The sequence below is a fragment of the Populus euphratica genome, unplaced genomic scaffold (assembly GCF_000495115.2).
Source record: "Populus euphratica unplaced genomic scaffold, PopEup_1.0 scaffold6.1, whole genome shotgun sequence".
NCBI lineage: Eukaryota > Viridiplantae > Streptophyta > Magnoliopsida > Malpighiales > Salicaceae > Populus > Populus euphratica.
In genome coordinates this window covers 3,306,371-3,326,702 of record NW_011499849.1, presented here as the reverse complement: position 1 = coordinate 3,326,702, position 20,332 = coordinate 3,306,371, and the positions used below count along the sequence as shown (strand labels likewise).

Genomic DNA, 20,332 nt, shown 5'->3' with positions numbered 1-20,332 from the left:
TAACCATAGCTAAAGTGTATTGGTAGCTAAAGAAGTTATGGCCACTGATATTACTCCACTTCTACCTAGCCAGAACAATATTGGGCATCATGAGCAAAAACTTTTTAGCATTGTTAATGAGTTCGGGCAAGAATCAAAGAGGTTATGGAAGCTTGCAGGGCCAGCAATTCTTAATGCCAGATGTCAAAACTCGCTTGGTGCACTCACTCAAACCTTTGCGGGTCTCCTCAATGAGCTTGATCTTGCTGCTTTTTCTGTTGAGAATTCTGTCATTGCTGGTCTAGCATTTAGGGTCATGGTACATTTTTTGCCTTACCCACCAATATTTTGCTTTATACTTTGAAAATGCACAGACATCTTCTTGATATATCGTTAATTTTTATGTTGAATGTAGTTGGGAATGGGTAGTGCATTGGAGACACGATGTGGGCAAGCATATGGTGCTGGAAAGCTGAGAATGTTGGGCATATACATGCAGAGATCATGGATCATTCTCTTGACAAGCTTGCTTATTGATACCACTTTATGTTTGGTCTCCCCCCATTATAGAGCTCTCTGGAGAGACTACGCAGATATCTGAAGCTGCTGGTTAGTACTAGATATTCCCCCCTAATTTTTTCACTCCATGGTCAATAATCTGTTCTGATACAAACAAGTTGGTAGGACAGAAACAAACGTTAACTAATGGATTCATCGGAATAAACAACCCAGCTGGAAAAAAAGAAGGAAAGACCAAAATGATCCGGTGCGGGTTTCAGAGTAAACTTGCCTCCTCCATTCACTTGTGGATGGAACAATATTGTCACGGTTGGTTGGGGATTTGGGTTACAGTGAAATTTGCTTGGTGTATGCTTCCACAATTGTTTGCTTATGCAATTAATTTTCCCATTCAAAAGTTCTTGCAAGCACAGGGGAAAGTCATGGCCATGGCCTGGGTATCAGCTGTGGTACTGGCGTTGCACGCATTATTTAGCTGGCTGCTAATACTGAAACATGGATGGGGCTTAACTGGAGCAGCAATCACACTGAATACTTCATGGTGGCTTATATTTATTGGACAATTGTTGTACATTTTCATTACGAAATCAGATGGTGCTTGGACTGGATTCTCGTGGCTAGCATTTCCAAATTTGTGGGGTTTTAATAAGCTTGCTTTGGCTTCTGCTGTTATGTTATGGTAATAATTCCTGTCTTTAATCCATCATAATTCAGTGTATTGTATAGCGCGTTATGCTGATGTTTTTGATCAGTTCAATTGCAGCTTGGAGTTTTGGTACGTGATGATACTGGGGGTGATAACAGGTCGTGTGCCTAAATAGCAGTTGATGACATCAGATAAAGAATAACATAAATTGGAATTTTATTTAAAAAAATTAAGTTTTTGTATTGAAATAATTTTTTAATATGATTTTTAATTTTTAATTATTAAATAATTATAAATTTAAATTTTACTGGTATTATTTATTTGATAAAAATTAAGTAAAAAATAATGTAAATTTTAAGCCTACAAAATTTTCAAATAAAAAAATTTATTGTTATTATTTATTTGATAAAAATATATAAATTTATATAAATTTTAAGCCTATAAAATTTTCATATAAAAAATATTAAAAAATAATATAAATAATATTTTGATATTTATTTAAAACCTTAAACTTTTAAATATTTCTGCCCCATTATTGTACGAAATTACCATTACAAAAGAAACTAAAACAACTCTTTCACTGTTTTTACTATATATCCCCTCGCATTTTCACATTTGCAATTCATGCTTTCACCTTATATATTTTTATTATTCAACCCCTCACATTTTCACATTGGAGCAATGACTCTTTTCTTTTGATATTTTTATCCTCAAACTTTTTTTTTTTATTGGATCCTTCTATGGCCAAATTGAAGATTTGTTATGCAAGGGAAAAATTAAAGGATGGGATCAAATTAAAAACCACGAAGAAACTCGATGATCGTTTGAAATTCACTCAAAACTTTAACTTTGGTCCTCTTACTTTGCAACTAATCCATTGTCATTTCATTTGATTTAAAAAAATAATAATTCAAAGCTTTATTTATTTATTTTTATTCTTGGTTTGAAGTGGAAAAAAAAAAAACTGAATTTAAATGATAAATAAAATATGTTGACTACTTCGTGTCTGTTTGGAGTGTTTTTTAAAAATATTTCTAAAAATATGTGAAATTTTTTTTATTTTTTTAAATTAATATATTTTTAATGTTTTTAAATTATTTTAATTTTTTATTTTTAAAAATAATTTTAAAAATATAAAAAAAATATTATTAATATATTTTTTTAAATAAAAAATATTTTAAAAAACAATTATAATTATAATCCCAACCACGCTAGGTATCATCGAAGTGGTCAATTTTAACGGCACGCCATCATCAGTCTTTTTTTATTACAAAAACCTTCATCGTAGAACTATGGGCATTATCGTCAATTGAGGAAACATTATCCCCTTCCTTCCCCAGCTCCACCCGCTCAACGTACGTTCCATCTTCCTTTCTTTCCCCTCCCAATCTCAAAGTCTACTAAAATAAAAGCACTAATCTTTTCCGTTTTCCTCGAAACCGAAAAAATGTCAATCTCAATCTCCTCTCTTGCATCATCCCTCTCTTCACTCTCATTTTCCTCTCAAATTTCCCAAAAACCAAACACCCTTTCATTTTCTCGGTCCAAATCTCATTCTCTCTCTCTCTCCCCCTACTCCAACTCCAACAAACTGCCCTTTACTCTCCGTGTCACCGCCACCATTGCCTCTCCCGAAACAACTACCACGGATCTCAAGAAATTAGTGAAATCGAGACTCCCTGGTGGTTTCGCAGCTCAACCTATTCATGGCACTGGTCGCCGAAAATGCGCTATTGCTCGTGTTGTTCTTCAAGAAGGCACTGGCAAAGTTATAATCAATTATCGCGACGCTAAGGTAAATGCCAATTCTCCATCTTTTCTTACATTTTCTTTCACCTTTATGGGAACTGTGGTTTTTTGGGTGGTTGATTGTTCTTGATATTCTCATTTTATTTTGTGCTTCCTGAGTGATTGCAGCAACACTGAAATGGGTTTTGCGGATTTTATCTTAAAATTTCCGTAGTTGTTATCTGAAAAGTACTTGTTGTGTGGAAAAATTACATGGCACAAGCTGTTTTATGAGCAATGACTGGATTTTATGCTTGCCTTCTTAATTATTTAATGGAAGAATGAGTGTTTCATGCTCATTGTTACTATACTGGGTGCTAATTTCTCAAAAGATCAACTCCTAGTGCTCTTCTTGGCTATGGGTTTTTGAATGGAAAAGGAAAGGCTATACCTTTCCGTGATTTAGTTTTCATTTTGCTTGAGAGTAGCCTTCGCCAATGATCTAGTTCTGGTCCCTTGAAGCGGGCTGACGGAAGTTGCAATGCTTTTTTTTTTTGGATATACAGTTGCTCTCAATAGTAAAAACATGCACCTTGGTGACTGCAAATCTAGGACTTGTGTGTTCAATCAAAGTAGTAGACCTTTCGAACAAATGTGCTTTTCAATGAGGGGCGGTTCAATTATCATGCTTTCTTCCCAATTCTAAGTGATACAGTAGATACCAAAGTTCCAAAGTCACAAATGAGGATGGCAGTTTACACACATTGCAGCCCTACCGCATGTACTTATAATGCAATAATCTGGCCTTTTGAGTTCTCTGAGTATTGAATGTGATTATGCCGCCACCCCCCCCCCTCGCTTGATACATTTTTTTTATGGGCTTTGTATTTCTCTGAAGGAATATCTCCAAGGTAATCCATTGTGGCTTCAGTATGTGAAAGTCCCACTGGTAACTCTGGGGTACGAGAGCAGCTACGATGTGTTTGTCAAGGCTCATGGAGGTGGCCTCTCTGGTCAGGCTCAGGCAATCTCCCTTGGCGTTGCTCGTGCATTGCTAAAGGTGAGCCAGAACCACAGAATTCCCTTGAAAAGGGAAGGGCTTCTAACCAGAGACTCGAGAATAGTTGAGAGGAAGAAGGTTGGTCTCAAGAAAGCTCGCAAGGCCCCACAATTTTCCAAACGTTGAGATTGGAAATGATTGCTTGCATCTCCTCAGATCTGCCTTTGTTTGTACATGTTCTTGTAGCTGGGTCATTTATGTAAAACGTATTTCAGCGTCAGATACTGTATTATTTTTGGGAGAAAGTACGAGGAATTTATTTTTGGTGATTTTTGTTTTTCATTTGTAGGTCTTTTGAACATGAATCATTCATCCTAGGTTAGAAATGCCTGTAGAATAGATAGTAGTGGATTTTGTCCACCAACCTGCCCGCGGGAGGGGGGAAGCAGATTTTTCTTCGTCATTGGCTAGAGGTGCTTGAGCATTTTCATTGAAGGGCGAGTTTGGTACAGGTGAAGAATTTGCCAGAGTAACCGTGAATTATACCACAGTTGCTTCTTAACTCAGTCAACTAGCATCACCATTAATTAGTACCAGGATGTCGTCACAGGAGAGGTTGGGAAATGAAAATAAACCCGATGTTTAAATCCATCAAAAGTTCATGTAGGAAAAGCACGCCTGAAAAAGACTGATCAACCTTGCCCGGAGAAGAGAGTGTACTATAAGCTATTGTGCGAAGGCAGATGCGAACACCTTTTTGTACTCTAATATCAGATTTTATTTAAAATCGTTTGAAATAGTATTTTTTAAAAAATTTATATTTTTAGATTATTTTAATCTACTATGTCTAAAATAATTTTTTAAAATTAAAAAATTATATTTGGATTAAAAAGCTAAATCTAAACTTGAGCGGCAGGTGTGGTTTTTCATAGGAGGATCCGCCGAAGAAACAATTGGAAAACAATGGTGCAGACAAGCGATGAATTGAGCCGTTCGGCCCTTTGTTCGTGGAGTTCATTTAATACCCCAAATTTTCTAGGCTGGACAGCCTGGACTTTTTCGACCCTCATTGTTCTAGACTTACCATTTTGTGCGCTGGGCCTTATAAACCTTTTAGGTGCAGGCAATAAACTATTCCTCACTGCACCGAAAAAATGTTGATGCTAGTGTGAATAAATTTCATTTAACAAAAGTTATTAATTTAGAGTATTATTTGGCCTTCATCTTATTTGAGAAAGTATATCTAAGCTTAAAAGGTTTTTTAATACATGTTAATTTTTTTATTTTTTAATCAATTTTTGGCTAATTTAAAACCGTAAATGGTTTCAGTTAACTTTTCAAGGTTTCTTACAGTACTAAAAAAGGATGTTCAATTTTTGGCTAATTTAAAACCGTAAATGATTTCAGTTAACTTTTCAAGGTTTCTCACAGTATTAAAAAAGGATGTTACATTAAATTAATGTTCATTTTAACAAATTTAAATTCATTGTTCTTGATTCAACAAAGTTAAAACTATGAAAACCAAAATTGACTTTGAAACAAATTCTCATTCTTTTTTTAATACTATAGTTGAGGTATGTTTTTTGGTTTCTTAAGTTTTTTTTCAATTTTTTTCAGTTGTAATCCTTATTTAGTGAGGTTTTTACATTCTAGTCTAATACTTCATTTTCTTTTGTATTTAAAACCTTAAATGGGAGAGATGAGAGCGAAAGTTGTCAAGATATAATAAAAAAGAGAGAAAGTATAAGTTCACGATTACATTTATAAAAAAAATTGATATTTATATCAAAAGGTTTTATTCAATAAAACGAATTCATTTAGAGTGTTATTTGGCTTCTATCTTGCCTGAGAAAGTAGATCTAGACTCGGATATATTTTTCAATTCAAATTGATTTTTTTAAACCAATCCTTAGCTAATTTGAAGCTGCGAAAGATTTTGATTAACTTTACAAGGGTTTCTCACAATGTTAAAAAAAAGGTTATGGCATTAAATTTATGTTCAATCTAGTAAAATTAAACTCGTTTTTATTAATTTAACATAATTAAAACTACGAAGACTAAAATTGATTTTGAAACAAAAGCTCATCCTTTTTTCCTAGTATTATAATTGAGGTATGTTTTAAATTTTTTTTATTCCTAGAGTTTTTTATTAATTTTTCTTGGCACTAATCCTGGTTTGATGAGGTTTTTTATTTGATCTAAAACTGTATTTTCTTTACATTTAAAATATTAAGTTGGAGAAATGAGAGTGCAGGTTGTCAAAAAATAAGTGAAGAGATATAAAATAAAAAATTAAAAGAAAAATCACTGAAATACAAGACACAGAGAAAAAAAATCCAATCTCAAATTCTCAACAATTTTTTTTTATCTTAGTATTTATTTAATTTATTTTATAGTCCATAACCTTGAGAAATGAGAAAGAAAATTGCTTGAAAAAAAAGGAAATCATTATTTAGATTATTTTCGATGACTAAACTCGTTCTTGATATTAAACTCGTTCTTGATGCTAACGAGTTTCATTTTATAAGAATAGTTCAATAATGATAGTTTTTTCTCTGGATATCCTTGAAATGCAGGTTGAGTTTAGTTTAAACTTTGTATTTGGTTGTTTTTAGATGTTTCAAGGCTAGTATATGACTTAATGAGGGTTTAAAAGGGTTCTCAACGTATTTTTAAGTGAGGATACCTTGAAAAATAGGATTTAAGGCCTATAAAATCACTTTTTTAATTTTTCGGGCATCATTGTGGTGACCAAAATCTGCCTTAGTGCTTAGTCACTTTTTTATTTTTTTATTTTAAAAAAATAGTGAATGGTATAAAGAAAAGAAAAAAGAATTGGCTTATGCATGTCAGGCCTACCTAGCTCGCTCGAAATGTGTTTTGTCTTTTTTTAACTAATTGTATTTCTAGGTTTTTTTTAATTGTATGAATTTTCAAAATCTTATCATATAATATTAATTTTTATTGATTTTTTTAATTTTAGTATTTAATATTTAATTAATTTTAAAAATATTTTCATATATTTTTATTATACAATAAAAAAGGCAATTAATCAAATATATTAAATTTCATAACTCGGGTCAAAAGTGTAATATGGATAATAAGGGTTATTTTTTTTTTCTTTGAGCTTTTTTACTTGAATTTGTTATGTCAACAAAGTTATATTATAACAACTTCATATAATTTAATTTAAATTATTAAATCAACAAAATCACATTAAGATAATTTCACATGGTGTGTGTCTATATATATATATATAGAACTTCTCAATTCCTATTATGGCCCACCAGGCCTTTAGAAATTGATATAACCTAGTTTATATGTCCCTGCTATATCGCACGGAGACCAGAATTTTTGTAAATGTAAAAACATTCTCGGGTCTTGAGAAATTCTCTTGCACTATCATTAATCATGAAAAAAGATAATTTTTTATATTAACGTATTTCTTGTTTATTTTAGCAAACATAATATTTTTTATTAAAAAAATTATTCTTGTTAATTTTTTTATAACTATTAAAATGAGTTAAAAATAATATTAAAATAATATATCTATATTTTATATGACTAGAAATTAAAAAAATCATAAATGTTATAAAATTATGTTCCAAATCTATGTAGTATTTCAATAATAAACACCCGATTTAAATTAAATTTTCATAAATAATTTTTTATTAGTGTTATTATTTTAGATCAAATATATGCTAATTGAAAAAAATATTAAAATTCAAATAAAAATTTATAATGTTGTTTATGAATTATGTTAAAACAAAAAATAAGCAAAACAATTTTTTTTTTAAGAGTGCAAAGAAACAAAGAAAAAGGCAATTAAACAAAGAGCTAGGCTAGCGTTTATCCCATGCGTGCATAACAAGCCAAGCTAAAGGATAATATGCTGCGTGTCACAATTTATAAAATAGGTTCGCACCCAACCATCGAACCCTTAGATTTCCACCGCGTTAACTGACTAGGTTAAGATTTGAATTTATTATAAAATAATTAAAGATATATATATTAAAGTACTCAACTAATTATATAAACAGTAAAATAATATAAGAAATTTAGGTAGTGTTGGAGGTAATGGGCTGAGAGTCCAAGTTAAAAGATTATTTATTTTTGTGTTTGAGCGTATTTAATATAAAAAAATATTAAATTACAAATTTTTTAATATTTTATGATGAATTTAATACATTAATATAAAGAATTTTTTTAAATTTGTTTAATGTATTTTTAAATAAAAAATAATATTAAAAAATTATAATCATGAATGTGTAATAAAAGTGTGTTAAAAAATGATATATAAAATAATATTTTTTTTATTTTTTAAAAATTATTTTTGATATTAATGCATTTTATTTCAAAATATTAATTTAGAATAAATAAAAATTTAATTTTTAAAAAATATTTTAAAAATATAAAAATAAACTTAGATTTAAAAAAAACGATGCATGATTAAAAAAAAAAATGTTGAAAGATGGACGGTGACGTGGCGATTATATTCCATCGATTTTTTCAATGACGTGTGCGTCTAGAACTTTTTTTTCCTTCATAAATAGCATTTCTTTATAGGTTGGGAGCGCGTTTGAAGTCTCAAAACTTGAAAGTTTGTCGGTGGACTACGAAAAAACAAAGCAAGTGGGCGGTCAACTTAATCGTCTTTAACATTAGAATAAATATTGATCGTAGATCTGGAAAATAAAAAATTAATCCAGTCCATTAATCTCCAAGTTTTTTCCTATAAATAGAGGTCCTTACCCTTGCGTTCCTTGTCTGCGAAGCCTAGGTATCGAGCGAGTCTCTCTATCGCAGTCCTCGCGGTTTTCAGGTTTGGGGGTAACCTTGTCCTCTTCTCCTTTTCTTCGTTTCTTTCTCCTTTCTACGATCGATAAATTATGATTCGTTGTCCTGTTCTGCGCAATTAGGGTTTCTCGATCTTCAAATTGCTATCGAATACTTTTAGATCGTGAGTTTGGATTCTCTTCTGTTGTTGTAATTGCCTTTAATTCTTCTTATGGCTTTTGGATTAATTATTTAAATTCCCATGGATTCTGTCACTTTCCGGATTGAAATTGATTTGATATGTATATATGATTTGGAGAGTATATCATCCAATCAGTTTTGCAGATAGAGATCTGGATAACAGTTTAGACAAGGAGTTGCGGGATAATAATTCTGTCCTTACCCTGGATTTCATGCTTCCTGCAATTGTTCTAGTTCTGCCTTGCGGTATTGTTTTGGGTCTCCATTTCATGTTTAAGAGAGAATGCTTGATTAACAGTGAATTAATTCTGGTATGAGGCTAATCAAGGTGTCTATCTATGAATATTTTCCTGTTCTCATTCACGGCAGTTTTTATGGACCTTACTTATGACAGTGCTCGGGTTCTGTTTATGTGAGAAATTCTAGTCTGGCTGGTTTGGTTTCTTCACTCTGTCCTCAGTTTGCGCTATTCTGACTTACTTTAACCTGTCTTTGCGAAAGTACTCTGCTCACCTTTGCTGATCATAGCCCCTGCAGCTGGTCATAATAACCCCCAATGCTGTCTACAATTCTTATTCCTCAGCACTTGACTTTTGATGCTGTTTGTTTGTGGCTGGTATCTGTATTAAAAATATCGTCTCTGCTTTTCCAGCGCTCTGAAGAATGTTTGGGCGGGCATGTTTGGAATTAACTTGTCATTGCTCGGGATGCTTCGATTTTTATTCACTCTGTGCTGATGTTCTTTAGCTAATCAGTTCACAACAGTAACAGTAATGGACCGAATATCTTTAACTTTGATTCCCAATTTTTTGATTTTGGGAGGGAGGTTTGACTGGAATTACACTGGGAGGGAGGTTTGATGCATTGACTGCTCTTCAATTTCGATGCTTGTAATATTTTTCCACGTGGAGATAGGACAGACCAGGGTGCTTATTCTAAGCTTTGGATTTCAGGGTCAAGGACTTGGAGCAATAAGATCTGTGTATAGGATGCTTTCGTTGCCTGCTTGGGGGATCAAGTTTCTCTTAATTACTTTTTGTCCATCATATATAATCTATAATTGTTAAATAGCTAGGGTCTGAGTTCAATTGTGTGTGCTTTCAGGAGTCTTATCAATTCTCCGAGGAAGCTTGTTGAGTTTTGCCGGGCTCTTAGCAGTGGTTTATTGTCACCTTCTACCAACACCATTACTAACTTTACCAATGCAGCTGTTTTGTTTGCTCTTTTATTGCCATATCATTTTCATCTTCTGAAAATTCTCTCTCTCACCAATAGCTTATTTCGTGCAGATTCTTCAATAGATGGTTCTGTTTTCATCAAGATTACACCAAGTGTTTCCTAACCTTGCCTTCTTTTGGCTTCTGATTTTTTTTTTTTATCAAAACAAGGGTTTCTTAACTTGTTCTTTTCATTCTAGTCAACAAGTTTAATTTCCTAATTTATAACTTGTGTGTGACCTTTGATTGTGCTTTTTTTCTAGGAACCCTCCAATTCATCGTGGAACATGTGGCCTGCAATTTTTTGGGAGTGTTTAATTCATTGCCTACTCTTTTATTTTCTTACCTGCTTTAACATTTTGAGTGCTTAGTCTAAGATTCTGACTTTGTGTCATTCCAGAAGTATGAATTCGAGCAGCATTCTGCCCTATGTGATACTTTGGAACCGGCAGTCTCTTTGTTTGTATTTTACCTAGTATCTGCTACTTTATTGGAGGTAGAGTTTTATTTAGATGATGTTTTTTGTGCTCTCAGTATCCTCCTTTTTTTTTAATGGAAAATAGTATATGCTGTATATTTGGTTCTGTTTTCGAGAAACGACGAGCACGACTGAAGTGGCTATACAGACAAATCTATTTACGGATCTATATGCTTCAATTGGAACTGGTGTTAGGAGTGTTGATGGGAATTACTTGGCCTTCCTTGGGCAGCTTCATTTTGTTTTGACTCTGTGCAGGTGCTCTGTAGCTGATCGGTTCTCAACAGTAACGCACCAAGCATCTTTAACTTTGATTTCTCATTTTGAATAATGCTCTGTAGTTGATCAGTTCTCAACCTCTGACAACTCTCTCTCTCTCTCTCTCTCTATCCAATAGCTTTTTTTTATGGTCATGCTTTCATCAATTTCATTGTTTGTTATATTTAATGTGTGTCAATAGGACACCCTAGGATGCTTATTCTAAGCTTTGGTTTTCAGGGTCACTGACTTGGAGCAATAAGATCTGTGTTAAGGATTCATTTAATACTTGTATTGGAGTTTAAGTTTCTCTTAATTTCTTTTTGTCCGTCTTATATAATAGCTGTTAAACAGCTAGAGTCTGAGCTCAATTGTTTATGCTTTCAGGAGTCTTATCAACTTCTCCGAGGAAGCTTGTTGAGTTTTGTAGGGCTTTTAGCAGTGGTTTATACAACCTTCTACCAACTCCAATACTAAATTCACCAATATGGCTTTTTTGTTTGCTCTTTTATAGCCATATCCTTTTCAACTTCTGACAGCTCTCTCTCTCACCAATAGCTTATTTTGTGCAGATTCTTCTCTAGATGGTTATGTTTTCAAGATTACACCAAGTGTTTCTTAACTTTGCCTTCTGATTTGGCTTCTTATTTTAGATCAAAACAAGGGTTTCTTATGTTCTCCTTTTCATTCTAGTTAACAAGTTTAATTTCCTAATTTATAACTTGTGTGTGACCTTAGCTTGTGCTTTTTTTTCTAGGAATCCTCCGATTCATCAAGGAACATGTGGACAGCAATTTTTCGGGAGTGTTAAACTCATTTCCTACTCTTTTCCTTTTTCCATGTGTATCTGTCTTGCTTCAAACATTTTGAGTGCTTAGTCTAAGATACTGACTTTGTGTGTTTCCAGAAGTATAAATTCGAACAACAGCCTGTCCTAATTGATGCTTTGGAACTGGCAGTCTCTTTGTTTGTATTTTACCCAGTTTCTGCTTCTTTATTGGAGGTAGGGTCTTGGTTGCTGTTTTTTTGTGGCTCCCAGGAACATTTTTGTTTTTGAATGGAAAATAGTATGTGTGTGCTGTATGTTTGGTTATGTGTTGTTCGGAGTGTTTGGGTGAGCATGATGGGAATTAACTTGGCTTTTCTTGGGCAGCTTCATTTTATTTCGACTTTGTGCATATGCTCTGTAGCTGATCAGTTCTCAACAGTATTCACCAAGCATCTTTAACTTTAATTTCTCATTTTGATCAATGATTTTTCATTGGCCTTTTGTTTTGTATGTTTTTCCCATGATCAGATGGTTTTCAACTAACATGTCACATTAGGATTACCTTGGGAGGTTTGATCCATCACCTACTCTTCAATTTCGATGCTTGTTATATTTATGTGTCAATAGGACGCCCTAGTATGCTTATTCTAAGCTTTGATTTTCAGGGTCATGGACTTGGAGCAATAAGATCTGTGTAAAGGATGCTTTTGATACTTGCATTGGAGATAAAGTTCTCTTAATTTTTTTTGTCTTATATAATCTATAATTGTTAAACGGCTAGAGCATGAGTTCAATTGTGTGTGCTTTCAGGAGTATATCAACTTCTCCGAGGAAGCTTGTTGAGTTTTGTTGGGCTTTTGTCTGTGTTTTATTGTTACCTTCTACCATCGAGCTTCACCAATACAGCTGTTGTTTGCTCTTTGATCTCCATATCGTGTTAAATTTCTGACAGCTCTCTCTCTCTCTCTCTCACCAGTAGCTTATTTTGTGCGGATTCTTCTCTAGATGGTTACATTTTCATCAAGATCACACCAAGTGTTTCTTAACTTTGGCTTCTGATTTTAGATAGAAAAATGTTTCTGAAATTCTCTTTTTCATTCTAGTCAACTAGTATAATTTCCTAATTATAATTTGTGTGACCTGTGCTTTCATTATTTTTTAGGGACCCTCCAATTCATCAAGGAACATACATGGACGGCAATTTTTGGCAGTGTTAAATTCCTTTTTCTGCCTGTATCTCTGCCCTGCTTTAACATTTTGAGTGCTTGGTCTAAGATACTGACTTTGTGTCTTTTTAGAAGTCTGAATTTGAACAGCGATTTGTCCTGCATGGTGCTTTGGAACTGACAGTCTCTTTGTATTTTACCCTGTTTTTACTTCTTTATCATTAGTAGGCTTTTTGTTAGATGCTGTTATTTTGTGGCTCCCAAGACCTTTTTGTTTTTGAATGGGAAATAGCATGTGCTATATGTTTTGTTCTGTGCTGTTAGGAGTGTTTGTGCAGGTATGCTGGGAATTAACTTGGCATTTATTGGGAAACTTCAATTTATTTTGATTCTGTGCATGTGCTCTGTATTGATCAGTTCTCAACAATGATGCACCAAGCATCTTTAACTTCGATTTCTCATTTTGATCAATCATTTTTTGTTGGCCTTTCTAACTTTGCCTTCTGATTTGGCTTCTGGTTTTAGGTCAAAACGTACGTTTCTTAAATCATAAAATTTATAACTTGTGTGTGACCTTTGCTTGTGCTTTTTTTTTTTCTAGGAACCCTACAAATTCATCAAGGAAGATATGTGGACTGCAATTGTTTTGGTGTCCAACTCATTTCCTACTCCTTTCCTTTTTCTGCCTATATCTCTTCCTTTAACATTTTGAGTGTTTAGTCTAAGATACTGACCATGTGTTTTTCCAGGAGTATGAATTTGAACAATAGTCTTTATTACGTGATGCTTTGGAACCTGCAGTCTCTTTATTTGTACTATACACAGTTCCTACTTCTTTAATGGAGGCAGGGTTTGAAATAGATGCTGTTTGTTTTTGGCTTCCGGGACCCTTTTTGTATTTGAATGGAAAATAGTCTGTGCTGTATGTTTGGTCTTCTCTGTTAGGAATGTTTGGGCGGGATGTTCAAAATTAACTTGGGTTTGCTTGGGCAGCTTCATTTTGTTTTCACTCTTTGCTGATGCTCTGTAGCTGATCAGTTCTCAGGAGTAATGTACCAAGCACCATTAACTTTGATTTCTCATTTTGATCAATGATTTTTCACTGCCCTTTTGTTTTGGACGTTTTTCCAGGATCAGGCAATTTTCAACTAACACGTAAGACTAGGGTTACCTTGGGAGATTTAATGCATTGCCTAGTCTACAGTTTTGATTCTAGTTATAATTTTCTTATTCTGGCATTAGGAAGATTTAGGGTGCATGTTCTAAGCTTTGGTTTTCATGGTCACAGACTTGGAGCAATAAGATATGTGGAAATGATGCTTTTGATAAAATGCATTGGTGATTAAGTTTCTCTTAATTCCTTTTTGTCTGTCTTATAGTCTATAATTGCTGTATAGCTAGAGTCTGAGTTCAATTATGTGTGCTTTCAGGAGTCTATCAACTACTCTAATGAAGCTTGTTGGGATTTTGGTAGAGGTTTATTTTTACCTTCTACTAGCTCCATTACTCTACCAATACAGCTGTTTTGTTTGCTCTTTTATCTCCATTTCCTTTTTAGCTTCTGACAGTCTCACTCAGCAATTGCGTATTTTGTGCAGATACTTCTCTAGATGGTTATGTTTGCATCAAGATCACACCAAGTGTTTCCTAACTTTTCTTTCAGCTCTACCTTCTGATTTTAGATCAAAACAAGTGTTTCTTTTTTATTTATTAATTTGTTTTATATAATTTTAATTTCCTAAAATATAACTTGTGTGTGACATGTGCTCACATGTTTTTCTAGGAACCCTCCAATTTATCATGGAACATATGTGGGCTGCAACTTTTTGGGAGTGTTTAATTCATTACCTCCTCTTTTCCTCTATCATCTTTTTATCTATTGTCTTGCTTTAACATTTTTAGTGCCTAGTCTAAGACAATGATTGTGTGTCTTTCCAGGAGCTTGAAGTTGAAGACTGGGTGTCTTTATTACTTGATGCTTTGGAACCTGCCGTCCTCTTTTAACTCTGTATTTTCATCTCACTTAGTTTCCACATCTTTGATAGAGATAGGTTTCGTTTTTTTAGTTGTGTTCCTTGAGGATCTTATGCCCTTAAATTGAACCAGGAATTTTAACACCAGTGGTTTGTTTCCTTGTCTGTACCAGCTTCAAGTCTATGCTTTACTAGTAGGGGCAATTATTTCATACTATTTCTTCTCTTGAGATTTCTTCTTTCCCTTTTCATTTAACTCTCTTTCTCTCTCAACATATATAAGTTCATTAATTTTAATTTTGTTTTGATTAGATGTTTCTAGATATTGTTTTCAAGAACAATGCACTTAGTTTCTCATAATTTTGTTTTACGTTTTAATCCATATTTTGCTCTTGATTCTACATAATCATGACTGATGTCAACTCCTTTATTTGCTTTTCCATTATTATTCTTGTTTGTTAAGGAAGGAATGAACCAGATTTAAGCCAGGTATTGTTCCATATAGTTGCTTGCTTGTTATATTGTAGTCTTAAGTTTGTGTGTTATTTCAGGAGCAGAGATGTTTAACTTTTCGAGTCCTGTTTTTTCTTCCTTAATGGAAGATAGCTAACGATAGGAAGAAAGCAAATGCACGAGACTGACAAGTGTGTCTGACTATTGGACTCTCAATGGGTACTTATGACAGCAAACCAAAAACTTAGTTCACTACAAGTTTTGTTCCATAGAGCTAGGAGTAATAGGAGGGTGTTCCATGCTGGAATAATTTTTTGATGGTTTTGACTCTTTTCTGCACTCTAGTCATGTTTTTTCTTGCTCTTTTTTCTTTCCTTTATCATTACTATATGCAATTTTAGCTGACATATTGCTTTCATTTTAAAATGAATTTATGCTAAGGGTGAACAGTGGGCGACATTAAAACTATTCACGTTTTCTCTAATTGTGGTTCCAGCATGTGTTTTTTCCTTTGAGTTGTTTTGCAGCTTAAGATTTGATTGTATTTTTTTTTTTCAGGTTATCATTTAGTTAATATATACATGGACTGCAGCTGATGGATTGTTTTATGATATGGGTAATTTAATGATGTTTTGATGACTTATACGACACCAAATAGTCAATTAATCATTTTGTTGGTTTCTCTAGAATTCGTGTTTCTTTGAAGAGTGAAGGAGCTGTACTTTGTTTCTGTAGCGTCTGTTTAAATGTTGAATGGGAGATCATTTTCATGCTTGACTTACCACAGCAGTTCTCCTTTGGGCATTTTTTTGAGGTTTCTTCTTTTGTCTCCCACAGTTTTTCCAGCTAGATAATTCTAACTTTGTGCCTTTCTTATTTTGCTTTCAGAAGCTGCAAATTCCTAAAATATTTTCTCACAATTATTTTTATATTTTAATTAACATTTTGAATTTGACTCGTTAAAAAAATAGAGTCCAAGTCTTTTTGTATTTTTTGTAGGATCTATTGGGTTCTCTTAATTAAATGAATACCAGCCAAGGTCCACCAAGGAGTTCTCTTCTGGCTTTTGATTGCTGCTGCTGCTATTTGTATTATCTACAACAGCTTTTTTGACCGTGCTTTGATTGTGTTTATCCTGGTGTCTACAAGATTTACATTATTTGTTTCACAATCAAATGATGATAGGGTTCACAACTAGCAAAGCACCAACTGTTCTCTTAATTAAATGAATACCAGCCAAGGTCCACCAAGGAGTTCTCTTCTGGCTTTTGATTGCTGCTGCTGCTATTTGTATTATCTACAACAGCTTTTTTGACCGTGCTTTGATTGTGTTTATCCTGGTGTCTACAAGATTTACATTATTTGTTTCACAATCAAATGATGATAGGGTTCACAACTAGCAAAGCACCAACTGCTTCTTTATTGTCATTTTGATTTTTTATACTCAGATGGAGGTCTGTTTGTGCATTTTTTTCAAAGAGATCCTGTCAAGTGTTATCAGCAAAGTATGAACCAATAAAAGCTGGGTAATTATTAGTTAAGTAGAGTTTTCTGTGGCTTATTATGGAAAACAAAATTGAACCTATTTATTGACATGTTATTCCTTTCCATATAAACTTTATACTTGCAGCATTTCTTTTTTGTATATTTTCTTCTTTTGTCCATCACAAATGTTTTTGTAGTTGAGGAATTTAGCAAGAACTTGCAATGTACCATCTCTTCAGTTTTCATGTCTTAATTAATTTTAATGAAAATCTTATGTTTCAACTTCTCACAACACATCTAAGCTTTTCCCTGTTCTTTAGGTTGTGCCTGGTTTTTTGTTCAACTTCTGAACTGATATTCATCCACATCCTTTTTTTTCTTTTTCCTTTTTTTTTGGTGAGTTCCATAAATAATTGCATCGAGTAAGACTATAATTTATGAGGATTGTTTACTCATTTTTGCAGGAGTCCTTTAAGTGTTACAAAATTGATAGGCTCAGATTGGTTTTATGTTTGCTTTTTCGGGGTTTTACATATACAAGGAAGTATATTGCTTTTGATCTTACTGACAAGTGGGTTCTGGTTGCTCTTTTTTTTTTTCCTTCTATTTTTCTATCAAATTTACTTGCCCTTCTGTTTTGCAGTCTGGACAAAGCTCAAGTGAATTTAGGTGAATTTAGAGTCCTTTATTCCTGGCATTGCTTTATGTTCCTATATGAATTTTCTTCAGGCTATATTCTTTCCTCCAAAATTGCTTGTGCTTTGTGTTGATTGTGGTTGACTGATCAGCTTCTTATTGGGATACCTGCAAGTACTTGTATGAAAGTGTTGGAAGAATTTCTTGTTCTTATGCTTATGTTTCTTGGTGCATGAGCTTTGTGAGAGAACAGATTAGACACAGAATAAAGCTTGTGGTATGTAACACCTCTCATAAATTGTTTGGATACAGTATGTTGCTTGGTTTGGTGATTTATGGGATTAGAAGATGGTGGTCTAGTCTCGGATATTCTTGTGAAGTGTTTTTTGGTCTGTTCTGTACTAGAAGTAGTTGGTTCTTTCTGCACTTACTGGCCAAAGATATTTGATGCATGTAGCAGCCTCTACCTTCTGAATACAATTTTGTTGTGCTGTCTTCTTGGTTCCTGGATATCGGTTTTTGTTCCTTCACTATTTTACTAAAAAGTGAACTAAATGATCTTCTTTTGTTGCTCAGTTGAAAAGAGATGTCTTGCGCAATAAGAGAAGCACTGTTATAAACAGATTGAATCTTTACCGACGTGATTAAGGTATTAGTGTTTGTTCTATTAGACAACAAAGATTGCATTTTTTTCGATTGTCAGTTCTGAATACGAGAGGTAAAAGGCAAGGAAAAAGACTTTCTCCCTGCTTCCAGAACAAGAAGGAGATTCAGCTTGAAAGCAGAACACACCAATGGAGTGTTTGAAATTTTTCAGATGCCTACTGTTTTTTCTAGGACTGGCTTCTAGAGGGTTAATTCGTATTTCCTATTGTCTTTGCATAAAGTGGTGGTGTTTACTCGGCTGTTGGAGTTTTTGATGGATACCTTTTCCAAATATTATGTGGAGTAGCTTTGACATGTCCTTTTCAGGGATTGGCACGTGATTTTGTCTTCAAAATTCTAATCAATCTGGTGCACTTCACTTTGGTTAGTGGGATCTTTGTAGTTTGGCTGAAGTCCTGCTAAAGTGGTTGCTTATGTGGTAATAGCTGTGGTTACTGTTTTTGTCTTCAAAATTCTTATCAATCTGGTGCACTTCACTTTGGTTAATGGGATCTTTGTAGTTTGGCTGAAGTCCTTCTAAAGTGGTTGCTTATGTGGTAATAGCTGTGGTTACTGAATTTTATCTCTTGGCCTTGGTTTGTATCAAGATTGCTTTTGTGATTGCAAGGGATGATTACCAGTTTGTTAGTCAAGCAAAAGTGTCGAGTCATTTATGCAAAACATGTTTCCTCACCAGATGGTTATATGACTCTTGGAATCTGTTGGCTATCTCCCGTGTTGTGAGTGTCGGAAATGAAGCTGTTGGGGTTAAAATTGCTGATTGTCCATGGCAGCTGCTTTTTATGATGTGTTTTGTGCGATAATCTTGATGCATATGCTTGGATTGCAGTGTGCTTGAATTTTGGTTCTGTTTGGATTTTGGTGATGGGCATTTATTTGTCCAAGTGTGATTATGGGGCGAGCTAGAGTTGGAAGAATTATGCTGCTCAGTATTATTTCAAGGGACTTTGCAGGCTTTAGTTTATTGCTTCATTGTTAATTGGGTGGATTGATTTCGTTTCTTTTAGGGTCTTTGGTTGTTTGCTAGAGTTTGCTTTTCTATGCATGCTGCTCTGTGTGTGTTTGTATGCATGTAACTCCGCCTGTGGGCACTATGCATGGCTCACAGCCGGTCTCAAGCCCGGGGTAAGGAGGAGAGATGCATATGATGATATAATTGCATTTGCTCCCACTGCATGCATCATATAGCTATTCCATCTCCTCTTTTGCTTTGTTAATAACGTGATTCTCTTTACTATATTTTATTGGAATTTTGAATAAACTTTCCTTGCTTTTTAGAAAAAAAAATATTCCCTATTACGTTGGGTTCATTTAGTCTAGTAGACATAAAAGCTGAATTTGTCTCCCTCCACTTGCTTCACACGTAAAAGCTGGTTCTATGTAAATCAGCGAGGCTTCAGGTGATGTTATCAACTGATAATTTATCTTTGTTGCATCAATATCATATGAGTGCTTAGTGCATCGATGCAACATTTAATTCCAAAGTTCAACTCCTTGCTGGGTGAGTTTTCGAGAGAGACCGTTATATCTGGAGATTTGTGTTTGAATTTGCTTAGCTTCCAAGTTTAAAATATAAGCTTGAAGAACCCCGATAGGCTATGGAAGTGGAGTTTTCATGTATGATACATGATTGTTGCTTCGTTTTCCTGTTATGACAGGAAGAGCAAGTTTTTGCCATTATCAAGCCTTGCACTCTCTTTAACTGCAGTATCCTGCAGGCTAGGGAACATTTCAATGAAACTGTTGTTCCGTGGTTGGTGGGATTGATTAAAGTGGTATAAAGCAGCCTAAATTTATTCAGATGAGTTTAGATAATAGAGATTGCATGGTGGAACAATTTTTATAACCTTCTAAGATCTGTTTGGTTTTGGAATTAGATTGCATTCATCGTATTATTCCCTGGTTTCTTTGCAAAAGGCACCTTGCAAGCCCCTAGTTATTCAGGGTCGAGTAGGTTTTGGTTGGGTTTCTTGACTCCAGTTCATTTTCCTCTTGGTGATGCTAACCTTCCTAAACTAAGGTCAAGAGGCATGGGGTTGCTTTTTTATTCTAATAAATCTTCTTTTAAGGTTATCTTTTTCGCCGAAGTCAATTTGTCCTTGATATTTTGTTTATTCTTTTTTTGGCTCTGGTGTTTGTCAGAATAGATGAACATTGATGAAGCATCTAGCTAGAACAGATGGAAATGGATGAAGCTACTAGCTACAGTGATATTTAACAGCTGGATGATGTTGCTTCACTTTATGATTTTTAAGAACCACCAGATGGTGGTTGGGTCTCGTATTCTCTTGCGGAGTGCTCGTTAACAATATAAGCTTTTCGCCCAATTGTTTTCAAGCAATAGTGATCTTCCAAATACAAGTGAATGATAGTTGAGCCTTC

At 34.0% G+C, this 20,332-nt stretch overlaps 1 protein-coding gene and 1 pseudogene across 1 annotated transcript; both read left to right on the top strand.

Moving 5' to 3' along the window:
* Nucleotides 1-15: 15 nt before the first annotated feature.
* Nucleotides 16-1,319, top strand: LOC105120849 (protein TRANSPARENT TESTA 12-like; annotated as a pseudogene).
* A 1,124-nt stretch (nt 1,320-2,443) lies between these two features.
* On the top strand, nt 2,444-4,212 carry LOC105120677 (30S ribosomal protein S9, chloroplastic-like). Its single transcript, XM_011018974.1, has 2 exons — nt 2,444-2,939; nt 3,771-4,212. Exons 1-2 carry the CDS (start codon nt 2,592-2,594, stop codon nt 4,056-4,058), a joined length of 636 nt encoding a protein of 211 aa, XP_011017276.1. The 5' UTR covers nt 2,444-2,591; the 3' UTR covers nt 4,059-4,212.
* The last annotated feature ends 16,120 nt before the right edge of the window (nt 4,213-20,332 follow it).